General features: G+C 45.6%; 1 protein-coding gene across 1 annotated transcript in view; it reads right to left on the bottom strand.

Moving 5' to 3' along the window:
- The window catches only part of T265_14817 (hypothetical protein), a gene marked incomplete at both ends in the record, with an annotated part of 47,945 nt that overhangs the window by 19,253 nt on the left and 15,377 nt on the right, over window positions 1-13,315 (bottom strand). The window contains 7 exons of the mRNA XM_009175405.1: window positions 506-841; window positions 3,873-4,144; window positions 6,113-6,320; window positions 6,951-7,165; window positions 7,513-8,409; window positions 10,073-10,720; window positions 12,305-12,495. Of these exons, the coding sequence (XP_009173669.1) occupies window positions 506-841; window positions 3,873-4,144; window positions 6,113-6,320; window positions 6,951-7,165; window positions 7,513-8,409; window positions 10,073-10,720; window positions 12,305-12,495 (2,767 nt within the window). The remainder of the gene's footprint in view (window positions 1-505; window positions 842-3,872; window positions 4,145-6,112; window positions 6,321-6,950; window positions 7,166-7,512; window positions 8,410-10,072; window positions 10,721-12,304; window positions 12,496-13,315) is intronic.

Raw genomic sequence — 13,315 nt, 5'->3', positions numbered from 1 at the left:
GTTTGATGAAAAACAAGGTACTATGGAGTTACCAGGCAACACGGAATCTAAGGTAAGGTCAGTGCTCTACAAGCCTACAACACGATGGGACAATAGCGATACAGACTTGAAGAACCTCCTCCAATCAATCAAAGTTTTTCACCGAAGCTGAACTCGGGTTTCGATTACCTCACTTGCGGTGCCTAGTTGTCTTAGTCAATACTGAAGTTTTAAACAATCGGCGTCTTCAAACAAAAGTCGGGAGATCCCAGGTGTCAGAGCTACTCAGATAGTGGATAAACGGATCTAATAAAACCCTGAGACGCCCTGGAATGGAGCAATTTTTCTATCGAATCGAGAGGACAACAGGAGAGTGTGTGGGCAACACCCGATGAACCTCGTTGCCGGAAAGTGCTCACATAAGTTCGTCAACAGGCTGTGAGCAGCGGAATAGAACTGTTGGAAGTGAAAACACCACAAAATAAGTTGGATTCATGAAGTAAGGTGAAGTCAGTCAGCTACTCACCTGTGCTTGCTGGATAGCCAGCTGCTGTAACAACTGAGCCGTGATCACCGGTTGAGCTTGCTGTGTCTGAACAGCGTTTCCACCTGACTGCGCAGCCTGAATTGCATTAGCCGCAGCAACCAGTTGCTGAAGCTGCGCATGCTGCAGTTGTTGGTGCAACGATGCCGGAAGGACAGTTGGTACGGACGGTGTGTCGTAAGTGGAAGCTTTGCCACCAGCGAGCGCCGCAGCAAGTTGATCAGAACCAGCCATGCTGCGGATGGCTGTGTTTTGCTGACCTAATGAAGCCATCGAGGTCCATAATTGATTTTGAATTTGTGTGTTCAGTGCAGCGAGCTTGGGGAAAAAGTGTGTGAAACTACTTTTACACATGGATGTGAATAGGCAAATAGAACAAACATGGCACTGATGAAGTCTTTGTGCAGAAGGACATTCTGGGTGTTTGAGTACGTACATGTTTCACTACTCTCCCGCTGCGGTTTCATATGAATTGGTGTCAATCATCAGCGCAGATACATCAATCAAGCAACAAAAGTATTTCTGAATGGGTAGTGTACACTAATCACCTCTTACCACTCCCTCACCACACCTCACCATCACCCATTAGGACGAGTCCAGAGCACAACTGATTTTCAATACCCAATGACTTGGCGATGCACTCTTCCGCATTCTACCACTGGTGCAAACAGCTTTAGCAGAGAATATTCTCATTCATGACAGTAATCTATCATGAATCAGAGAAACTAGCAACGTAGCGATCACGCAACACGATACATCTGACGTATCAATGAACATCCTGGTACCTGTTAAAGATTCCCCGGAAGCATCACTGAATAACCTTATGGGAAAGTTTGACTGCTTCAAATAAAGACAGAATCATGAGTGAAGCACTCTATGAACTCCGATATACTGGCTGACTATCACCCCAAAAAGTTTGCCATAACGTCTAAGTGAACTTTTCCGATAAGTTAGCGTTGGCTATACACAAAGCATCATTCATTGAAAATACCAATCGACAGTAATGCATCAAAAACATGGGGTGATGCAAAGCAGGAAGCATCTATAACCATCGGGTTCCAAATAGTCATAATTGTTTTCGTAATGCCTTCGTGATCACATATCCCACCAACATGAGAATACTGCTTTTCAACAACCTAGACGATCAGGGCTGACGACCATCATACGAGTTGCGCCAGTGCCTATGCATCATTGATATATAGGAACACTTGGCATTGGAGCATTCACTTCACACTTCACTTCCCTTCATCACGAACGTTGTTAAAAATCACCAGAATACAAGTGCGATTTTACCAACCCAGTACGATAAGCGTGCGACAGGGTCTTTATTGGTCATCCGCAGAGGCGCGAACACTCTAGAATCTATCAAAGATGTTCCGTCGAAAGATGAATCCTATATTCGGCATTCACGAAGGCCCTTCCTATCCAGTACCAAAGATGAACTTATCTTTGTTACACGCAAAAGACATTTACTGGAAAACTTTGGAAATCCAAATTGTGCACAACATGAACACCATCCAGAACATAAAGTATAGAGTGTGCAAATCCAATTATTCCTCACACCCCCAAGACTTATCAGTGAGCTGAAACTAGGCTAGAAAATGAGTGATCCGTATTTCGGGATACGGACACCACAATCTTGTGTGACGAGAAATAACGCCCCAACCTAAGTGATACCAGTAATGCTGCCAGTTTCTACCCAGGCTGTGTTTGGAGATGTGGGTAGTTCAGAATGCTTGTTATGGGATAAAAGTGGATCCTTGCCATTTTCTTCTGCTCTCACAGCATCGCACTCACCAAGGTCGAGTGACAATGAACCACTGACATTTAACGTTAGCTTTGCTGATAATGCTGATGACAAACACACTGTCTACCACATGAAGTAACCAGGCGATAAACGCAAACTGTTGTTGAAAAGCTATCTCCAGATACCTAGCGGAACCCTGGCTAGGATGCATTTCTGATACCGAATAATTCTCATCAGCGATGATCGCACATACTGTCGACAACCGGTAAATGAAGTAATGACTAATCCAACCGCCGACTGATTTAAACATACCCCTAACGCCCTACCCGAGAATCACAACGCCTTCTAAGTTTAGTAGCGAGCACTTGATCCGGTAAGAAGCAACAACTAACCATACAGATGCAAGTGAATGGAGCCATAGGTACCAATTACCCGGCATGCTGCAGTGAAAATCACGCGGCTCACATTCAGCTTGGTAAAGATTTCATCAGCTACCGAAAAGCCTAGCAAACTAGACCACCATTACAGAGGCGCCGAGCGAGCGTTGGTGGCAGCAGTCAAGCAAGCACTTGGTTAACAGTTCCGGACTGTTAACAGCAGGAACATAAGGTTTTTAACCAATCAGACAGCTGGGTAAGGCATGCTTTGTCCCGTGCATGCTTACTCATAGAGGTCCTCTCGATGTACTTACATCCAGAGATACTGGAAAAACTAATAGATCCCGTTTGACGCAGCCACCAATGAGCACTTATTTATCTGGATAAAGTTGACTGTAAGTTTAACCTGAAACAAATCACACCTTTCCAGTTGCAGCCTGCGTATTCCTTGGCAAAAACTGGTAGCTTAAGGTTGGAAAAGGAATTTGTCACGATGAACAACAAACTTCTGTACACTGCAGTTATGAATACTGTCTCACTACTCTGCTTCTCCTCCTCAGCACTACCACCAAAGCCATACTCGTTGGTCTGTGAAAGCATTAAAGCAGACAACAGCATTCTTCGAAAAGCAGGAAAAATCTGTTGAGACCTGACAGCGAGTGTAGCATACGAAACCCACACACCTGATTCAGTGTTCTGATGATGGTCAAATTAAGACACGTCAAACTGGACCCAAGGAGACCCTCATCCATGAAACGCAACAGCGGGAGAAATAACGGTGTGAAAACATCTTGACTGTATGTATACATTGCTTGAAATGTTGAGCCCCTTTTAAAACAGGACGCATTGGGATGAGTTGAAGCCCAACTGGTGGAAACATATACAGGTAGACGTTACAATCATCTAGAAGAGAAGACGGAACCACTTTATAACCAAACTGCTATTCCACCTTTTTTCTGATCAGACTTTAAATGAGTTCACGACTATCCATGGGCTTCCTAGTCTAGTATCACAAATATCAGGCGGGATATGATTGATGAGGAAGGGGCAAAATAATATCTTGGAAACAAATTTTTAAACGTGTGTGGAAATTAAATGGCGGCTTTTTTCGGAGCCTTAAGCGCAAGGAGGAAGGCTTCCAAATTCCGTCCACCAAAATAAAGCCAACTTGTGATATAAGGCCCAGAAGCAACATTCCAAAAACGTTTCGAAGTAGAAAACTTACCCGGGCATCCTCGGCGAGCCTAACGAAATTTTGGTTGACACCGGAGTCCGTGACTGCCAAAGAAGTGGCGTTACTGTTCACAGGAGTCAATAAACTAGCGTCCCCGGAGTACGCCGGATACACCAAACCAGCAGAGACTAAAAGAGCTAAGCGCTGAGAGTGAAGTTCCGCTTCCGATGGAATGACGGAAGACGTGGTTACTTCCGCTGATTCTCCTGTCATAAGTAGATTGCTACGGCGGAGTGCGTGCTGTTTTGCTTGTTCTTGTAAAGCTAAAAAATATGGGATTTAGGCGAAGAAGGATGAAAAACTCAAATTGAAACAAGTAGTGAAGTGGATGGGCTGCGCGTGAACTGAATGAAAAGGTGCTTCATCATGTGAATCTAGTCCATAAAAGCCGTGCTAACAAAAAGGAAGACCAAGTCATGAAGGTAAAAGCGGAAAAATTCAATGGCTGTTAGTTTAGGCGTGAAATAAACATATATGGAGAAAACTGCAACCTGAACGTGGCGAAACATTCGCACTCTGCCCTCTTCGGTAGGGTGAAAAATTGTAAACCTAGGGCGAGAGAGGGTTCTACCGTTTAAGGCGACCAGTCACCCCTCAAGGTAAATCTCCGTGCGCGAAGCTGCGGCACAGGTTAGAAGTAAGCTCGATACTGGATTTCAAGACTCCCCAAGACCATCCACAACTAACTTATTCCATTTACATAAAATCTACTAACAGCGCGTTAACTTCTCGCAGACAATCTCGCAACAGCGCATTGTACTGCGGCTCAGTGGTGTTCGCACATGCGTCACTGGAAAACCTAAACCCAATATGAAAAGAAAAGCTCGTTTCTTACGGTTAGCCATACGCCGGTCTGGTGAGCGACAGAGCGGCGTTTCCGTCAAGATTATGTGTATTTGGACTGCGTATTTTCAGGACCATTCTGAAGAAATCATGTGGACTCAGTGACAGCCTAAAAAAAGTTCAACACAGTTCTACCAATTATGCTATCTGGGACGAGATGGCTCAGTGGTTAGAGCGTGAATTTACTGATCGGAAGGTCCGTGGTTCAAAACCGACCTCTGCCTCTCGACTTCCGCTGTCTAGGTTTGGGCGACTTGGCAGCATCCCCAGCCTTTATGCTTCTTTCCGAAAGGGTGCTACAGCTAGATGAATTATACTACGCTCTTAGGTAACCCTTGCAGTTCACTTCATTCGTGTTGGGACTTTGGTAAAATTCACACAATCATTTTAGGCCCCTGGGGTCAGTTAGCTGGCTTAAGAACACAACAGTTTCTCACGAACTACAGCATTGGGTGTCACCTGTCAGCCGAAGTTTTTAGCCAGGATCTATGCAGCAAGGTCTGCGGCTTGTGTGGATTCTAAACACTGGTGCCATGTGCATTCACTCCAGAAGTGACGAGTGTATGCTTCTTAAGCTTCGTTTATGCTCAGTATTCTTCAAAGTCCCAAGGAAGGAGCGAAAAGTGTCTTCCTAGTTGACCTCTATTCACAATGTTGTAAGGCAGAGGAGAAAGACAGACCAGAATATGACGAAAAAGAACAGAAATAAGTGTTCAGCTGTTGTGTTGCTGACTGTTCGGAGACGAACCACTGGAAACATCATGTTAACCGAAATCGTGTCGCGAACTGGCTGCAGACCAAAAGAAGGCATGTCCTGTTTGGAGGGAATATAGGATTCAGAAATAGACATTTCAGCTTGTGCCTCTCGTTCTATCACGAAAACTCAGGTTTGGTGTTGTGGAAAGTTCTGTGACCACTTGTCTTCAATAAGGGTTGTCTCAAGCTACTGCGAATTTCGAAACGATCTTGTGGGAATAGCGGGAAGTAAAAGTGGGTCATATGGCAGCGCGCCGTTCTTCATATACGTAAAGCAACCAGGTGATTGCTTATAGTAATATAGTTAAAAAGTTCCGGACAACCATATTTCTGTCTTGGGAGTATCGGTTGACTGGAAGGGACACCGTATATCGTACGGCTGCAACCTCGTTGAGATTGCATGACGGTACAGATAAAGCAATGTGGTGGATTTGGTGGATTTGTGGAATCTTGAAAACTCATGTGTCCATGTATCTGACTCTAAAGTGGAAGATGCAATTCACCTACAAGTTCAAATGACGAAATAATAAACCCATTTTGAAACCAGGAATAAATTTTAAGGTAAATGTTGGAAGCCGAAGACGAGCGCAAACACAAAGGAGTGATTCAACAATCACGTTCTATAGTATTACCTCTGTACTGCTCCACTTTCTCCGGAGGGATTAGGAATTCCATTGAGTTCGACTGAGAAGTGGCTGAATCATTTGAGTTTTGAGGATTGGAGTTCGAAGGGGTATTGGTGGCCGCTGTTTCCAACGGCGCCCGGTTAGAGGACTCCTTCTCAGTAGGAGACTGTTGACTGACAGACAGGCCAAAACGCTTGGCCAACTCTGGAGGCAACTAAAATAAGGGACATGTGGAATGGGTAGAAGGTTGGCACGTTAGCTTTGCAGGATGCATTCAACAAACTTGTCTGTAAGCGGACAACCCGGGAGTCAGTTGCTAAGGCCAGGATGTTTCGTCTCCACTGAGGCTTAGTGAGTGTGCGTATTCGCCGAACTTGAGAATAATATTTTGAGCAATAGACTCATTTGCAAATCAATTTGGTTTTCACGGGAGACTCAATTGATGAGCCCCAAGAAGGGCGAAACCGGTCATGGGCTGTCGAAGAGTTTTCAGCAACCTTGTGAGTAGTTTCCTTCATGAAAATATTTTGAGCAGTTAGGTTCGATCCTACTAACAGAGCTAGAGTCCATCTCAACTAAGAATCCGCCCAAAATCGGAATGATAGCGAGCTACCTAGTATGCGGTGATTTTTGCAACCTAAAAGAACACTTCACAACCCATAGCTGATGGGCTCGAATGACTGCAAACCAGCGTATTTTAACGGATCATTTGCAGCAATTACTATCCGGTTTCGGGATTATCTGTATTCAAAATGCAGAAAAGAACGGGACAACAGTTATTCGCTTCGGATGCAAGTAAACACAGTACTGTTAGATATCAAAAGCAAAAAAGACACTCACTGACCTGCGGACCAATATATGGAGCAGTTTCTGTATGGCTTGATAGCTGCTCAGCTGTTGTATTATCATGACTAGTGGAATGTCCGGCATCCAGTGGAAGTGGGATGTCTACTAGTGTAGATTTGCCCGATGTCACAATCTGTTCTTGTTTCGGCCTTTCGGACGCACCCAAAGTGGGTTGACTGTGGGACGCAGCACCGTCGGGTAGTTTTTTAGACCCTATAAAACCGAAAACCGGAAATAGGAGCACTCAGCAATTCGAAGCAAAACACCCTATTCCCAACAAAGTGTTCAAGATATGAAAATCTCATCTGTAAACGAAATCTAACACGGTTGCCTGTGAAGCACCTCAAGTGACCATACAAGTGATCTTCCCTGTATTGTGCCGAGCTTTAGAATCAGTCCAGGCAGCACTACCACCAAAGGGATAGAAAAGGTCTAACGTTAAATGGACATTTTGCCCCAAAATGGCGGTTGATAATTAAAGCACAGATTAGGTTGACGCGCCCAATTAAAACCTTATCAAGTCCTACGGGGCACATGTAGGAATTATCTAGAAAGCTTACCGGAAATGCTGTTCCCACCCGTTACTCGTTTGACTGCAGCAGAAACCGTATCTGCAACACTGGATAGCGAGAAAGTTGTCAAGGCATCACTGACACGTTGTTCCACATTACTTCCTCGACCTAATGGACCCATGCCAAGTCGTGCCAAACGGTTTTCCGGACTACGACTGCGTTCTCCGCTGCTCAACTTGGAGCTGGAAACAAGCTTCCTATGTACAGGCGACGGTCGAGAAGATGATCTTCTTAAGGCCGAGGAACGGCGATGAGAAACGGGAGATGAAGCACGTGAAGATGAGCGCGAAGAACGGTAAGAGCTAGACTCAGACGTCCTCCAGCTCCGAGAACGAGAGTGAGAACGGCTTGAGTAACTCCGACGTCTGGAACGTCGATAGGATGACCTCACACGCCTTCGACGGCGCCGACCGCTTCTTGAGCGAGACTTAGTCCTGTCTCGGTAACCACGAGATAAATTCGATGAGCCTCGAGAAGACGAACGTGACGTATAAGACTTGGAGCGCCTCCGATGACGACGACGGTGTCGACGCCAACTTCCTGAATGACTACTCGCCGTAGAGTACTGGGACTCGTTATCAGACGAACGAGATGAAATCGAATCGTGTGAGAACGATTGGCGACGTGCATCGACAGGATACTCCCTATGATCTTCATCCTCTGGAACCGCTCGGCCTCTGCTCCGATGTGCGGGAGAAACAGAACTATGGGAAGAATAAGATCTTCGACGCTTATGCCGGGATAGCCTTCGTTTTTCACGTTTGCTGGAACGGTGTGCCTGCGGCTGAGCCTCTGTGGACACCGCGGAGTCTTGTTGCTTTTCCTCCCGTGCAGATTCTCGATCGACTGCAACATTCGATTCTGGAGCACATTTCTTGAATGATCCTGAAACCCAACAGGTACAGAGCAGATAAGCTGTGTTATCTTGTGATATCTTGGGGCAGCTATAGTCACTCTCCTGTGCCACCAGCATCGGTTATCAGCCAACTCGTTTGCATATAGACATGTACAACAGAAATTGACAGCATTCAATCCTTTTCATCAGTTTGAACAGCTTTTAGGAGATATACTATGGAAAGCCCAAGAAGTGTAGCCATTACTGTCACTAAATCCGGTGATCTATACTGGTACCTAATTGTCAAGCGATCAAGAAAAAGGGTATCCTAGTGATTGGGAGTCTGGGTGGAAAACCCGAAAGGCCTCAAGGAAATTCGTCGATACCAAAAAGTCGGAACCTTGCGTAACGCAGCCAAGAAAAAGCCAAAGTTATCGGATCCGAGTGATAACCTATGACTTCCATTGCACCAAGCACACACGAGCAGACAAAACAAGCGGCCGCATGGTTGTGCTGAGTACAGTGAAGTCAGTCTGCGAAATTTCCGAACATATGAGGTCGATACTGATCCAATCAAAAGGATGACTAAGTTAACGGACGCATGTGTAAAGGAAAACGTATCAACAGCTCCAAATGATACCGTTTGCTAAATAACATGCTGGTAGCGAAGTTGTCGTGCTGTGAAAGTTGGAACTTATTTAATGGTTCTTGTCAATTCCGAAGCTAATTCGGTTAACAGTTCAATACACTGTGCCAGTTCGTCAGAAGAATCACCCAAGGTTACCATCGAATCAGTATGTGGCGACCAGGGGTAATAGTTACACCAACCATGTAAATTCGGCCTTCTAGCCCGGGGACCCATGATACAGCAACCCATGAGGCAATTAGTGATCATAAACAGCTAATAACAATTAATGAAAGTCATGAAAGTTAAGGCAATAGTTAGATGTGAAACAAGCGTTCTTTTCTGACAAACATGTGGATGATAGGGATCATGAGCAACTGCTTCCGGAACACCCTATTGCGGCTGCGATATGGAGAAAAAGTCTTCATTAGGATTTAACCCTTGTGAAGCCAACTAACCGAGTAAACAGTCACCAAAGACTACACAACCGCCGGAATTGATAGGGTCAGTCGTGTCAGCGCAGATAGAAATCAGTAAAGTTTGGGACACCATATACTATATCAGAGGTGCTAGCAACATATTCTGCATTCACAATGCAGGTGATGCTTCCAACTCAGTAACCACTAGCCGCAGAGCGACTGGAAAACCAAACGGGCCTAAGACTCACTATCTACAAAAACTATGTAACGTGATAGGAACGATGTGGGAACACGGAATAGCATGCGCAACGAAAGCCACTGTTCGGCTGTAACACCATTTAGGTGCCTACTTGCTATGCCACCCGAGGGAAGCACGAAGGCTAGGATACTGCCAGGTTGCCCAAGCCTAGACACGGAAAGTCGAGAGGCAGAGGTCGGGTTCGAACCACGGACCTTCCGGTCAGTAAATTCGCGCTCGAACCACTTGATCCATCTCGCCGCCAACAAAATCCACAGTAAGAATTCAACAACTAAACTAAGGGACTGCGGTGATGTAATCGCCAACAGGTGTGATAACGGTTGAACTGTACGCTCGCAAAGAGATCTCCCGCTCACAAGTCGACAGAAAGCAACAGGAAAAACGCCAAGTGGAGGAATACAAAAACTCACGTTTACGTTTTCTACTAAGTTCCGCTTGTGGAGTCGGCTGGGAACAAGAGGTAATCTGGGGCGAGACTTCGTTTGATAACGCTGAAATGGTGGGGGCTGAGGTGCTACCATGAGTAGCGACTGTTGATGCTTCAAACTCGCTGTCACTTGAGTCCCATGTTGATTTGGCAGTCGTCTTGACAACTTTGAGTTTCTTCGAGACCCCGGCTGAGTTCGGCACAGAAGACCGATTCAATTCGTTTGAGTCCTCTTGTGATGAACTCTTATTAGGAGACCCTGAAGGACGCTTTTGCTTTGCATCTTTGGAGTGTTTTCGTGGTGCATCCATATGGTCCTCCTCGGAGCTATTATAGGCGACTAGTGATGCAGAAGTGGATGGTCGGTCAACCGGCGAGCGCGCGTGCCCATCAGGATTACGGTCACCCGAACCGGCTTCTGTATCATTCTCTGACGGTGATTCGGTTTGTTCATTTTTGTACGTGTTACTTGCACGGGGACTGATCTTTACCTTATTGCAAGAGTTGGCTCGTTTTGGAGCACTGTTTACACGTGGGCTTGAACTACGTTTTTCAAAAGAGCTGCTGACGTTCTTGGAGAGCTTGCCACTCCCGCTTGAATTGTGCCTACGCTTCTTTTTGGGGAACGACTCTGGCGAAGAAAGAGAACATTTAGACGTACATCTTGTGGGAAGCACTTAGGCTGAATGATTCTGGATAACAGCCACCAAGGACTCGGGATAACCGGTATAATCACTAATGCTGACCTGTACTATAAAACTGATACTACGTTGGATGGCACGTTCACAACTACACCCTTTTCCGGAATGCTAAAGGTTGATCCGCTTAAGTCAATCAGGTAGGGGAGAAACTTTCCAATTTTCAAAAAACATGAAGCTCTCCATCCTATTCACTTTACAGCAACGATAGAGTTTCTAGGTAATGCCAAGGATGAATGTAAAACGGAATAATCCAACCATGTGTAACAATTTACAAAGTGGAACGCAATCCTCAATGTTGCTTCTCACAATCTACAACTAGATGCGTAACCCTTCCACCAAGAGAGGTTAGTTCGCATTCCTGTGGAAGTAGTTCTTAGAGGGTAAGCAGCCCGTGAAAGTTAAGACGGTGAAGAGTTCGATTCAAGTCGTGAGAAACAGACATGAAGGATGGATAGGTTGTTCAACCTATTAAATCAGGTACCATCACCACCATCACCATCGACAGCATGACATGAATATTCAACACTGAGGCTTTACTGCCGTACAACTATGATTTATTTGAAAGCAACATTTGTGATATATTAACGGAACACAATCATCATCATCATGTAATAACCGCATACTTGTCATACAGTAGTTGTAGCCGCCACAGGTTCGTTCACCGATGTTTCGGGGAGGTGGGGTAGATAGCTGCGCATTGAAGGCGGGAGCTGATAAACCGGTACGTAAATACGGTACTGTCAGTGGGTTAAAGTTTGGGAATTGGGGAGCTATGCATTGAAGGCAATAGCTTGGATGCATGAGCGCCATTGAGGGCGTGACTGGGTCATGTCTGACAATATCCCTAACCATTGATGTGGCCCGTCTCGGGGTCCCCACCCAGGAAGACGGCAGTGACCAGTGCAGCTGAGTTTCCTGGTAATGGCTTGCACACTTCGCTGCCAAGTCATTGTCTGACCACCCTTCACATGGTTGTGCGAAAAGAACCCTTCGAGGAAGTCGGTCNCCACCAGATTCGGATAATGCTCCGAAGGCATCGATGGCCAAACACTGAAAGTCCTTTGACGTCCTCGGCGCGCAGTGGTCAGGTTTCTGATCCATATGGTAATATGGAGCGCACCGCAACATTGTAACCTCGACCCCTGACAGAGAAGCCGATGTCAGGCCTACGCAACAAGGTGACACAGGTTCACAAAAGTTGCTCTGGCCTTCCCAATCCGAAAAGGGCACAAATGGCTGTGCTTCAGCTACAATCATTCATAGCATTCATACGATATAATCAGATAAATGGCGGATTGAAAGAGAACCACAACGCACAAAATTATTTCATTTTCTTTGTGTGTCTACGATCCAAAACATATACAGTTACTGTCCAACAGAGGGAAAATCGACAGCATCCATGGGGCACACTTCATTCGTGTCCGAATCCGCTGAAACCTATTATGATTAGAGGGAATCGGAGATGACTGTAGCTGTACCACCGCTACTGAAAAAAAAACAGAGATTTGAGTTACCTGTGATGTGCGAATCCGTCGGACGAACAGCGAGCTGTGCATGTGATGGAGAAGTGTCAGTAACATCACGAGTAAGTGGGTCATTAGGTTGTCCGGGGATAAACGGCACCTGAGCGTCCAAATTCTTGCTGGCAAGTCCAGAACGCTTGACCGGGAAGGAGATTGACGAGCCAGCGCAGGACTCCTCATTCCTGAAGAAAGCAGGTAATAAAACACGATACAAATAAAGAAAAAACACTACAAAACAGTTCAATTTGCGAGCTATGATCCATGTCATTATGATCGTCATTATCAGCTGTAACTGCGTCGTACAGTGGTTATAGCCGCCACAGTTTCGTTCATTGATGATTTGGGGAGGGAGGGTAGGTAGCTGTGCATTGGAGGCGGGAGCTGATAAATTGGTGCGTAAATACAAGTCTGTCAGTGAACTTTTAAGTGGGGGTATGTTGGTTTCAGACGCTATAGTTTTGTTAACCCAGATCAGGGAGACTGAAGGAGACCAACCGAACATTAACTTCATCGAATAGACATTTTTATCTGACGGAATGGTAGACACATGCATTGACGGTGTCAGTGACCACTGTCACTTAGCGACTACTGGTGTCTGGCCCCCTGGCCTACATTAAGGGACGAAGCAGTCATTAATGCGGCTGAGCTGGTTGCTCAGCGTCCTCATACTCAATTGCCCAGATAGACTGACTACCTCTGGTTCGCTTCCGAAATAAAAATGACAGTAGATTAAACGGCATTCTAGCTTAGGAAGTACGTGTTCCAACGAAAGTACACCGAGGATGAGCCCCCCCTACCTATTCAACCCACCCCATGTACTATGACAGTACTGATCTGACATTTTCACTGATTACTCGATAGGTGTGGAGTGCCACTATGGCATAAGAGGGAGTGGATTCGTGTTGATTCAACCATAGAGAGACAGAAGAGCAGCGAGATTTCATGATCAAAATTTACAAGATCTGAACTTAAAGTGATCTCTTAGACCCTTGCACATGAGTG

This window comes from Opisthorchis viverrini, assembly GCF_000715545.1.
Source record: "Opisthorchis viverrini unplaced genomic scaffold opera_v5_277, whole genome shotgun sequence".
In the NCBI taxonomy this organism is placed as follows: domain Eukaryota; kingdom Metazoa; phylum Platyhelminthes; class Trematoda; order Opisthorchiida; family Opisthorchiidae; genus Opisthorchis; species Opisthorchis viverrini.
This window is presented reverse-complemented; position numbering and strand designations above follow the sequence as displayed.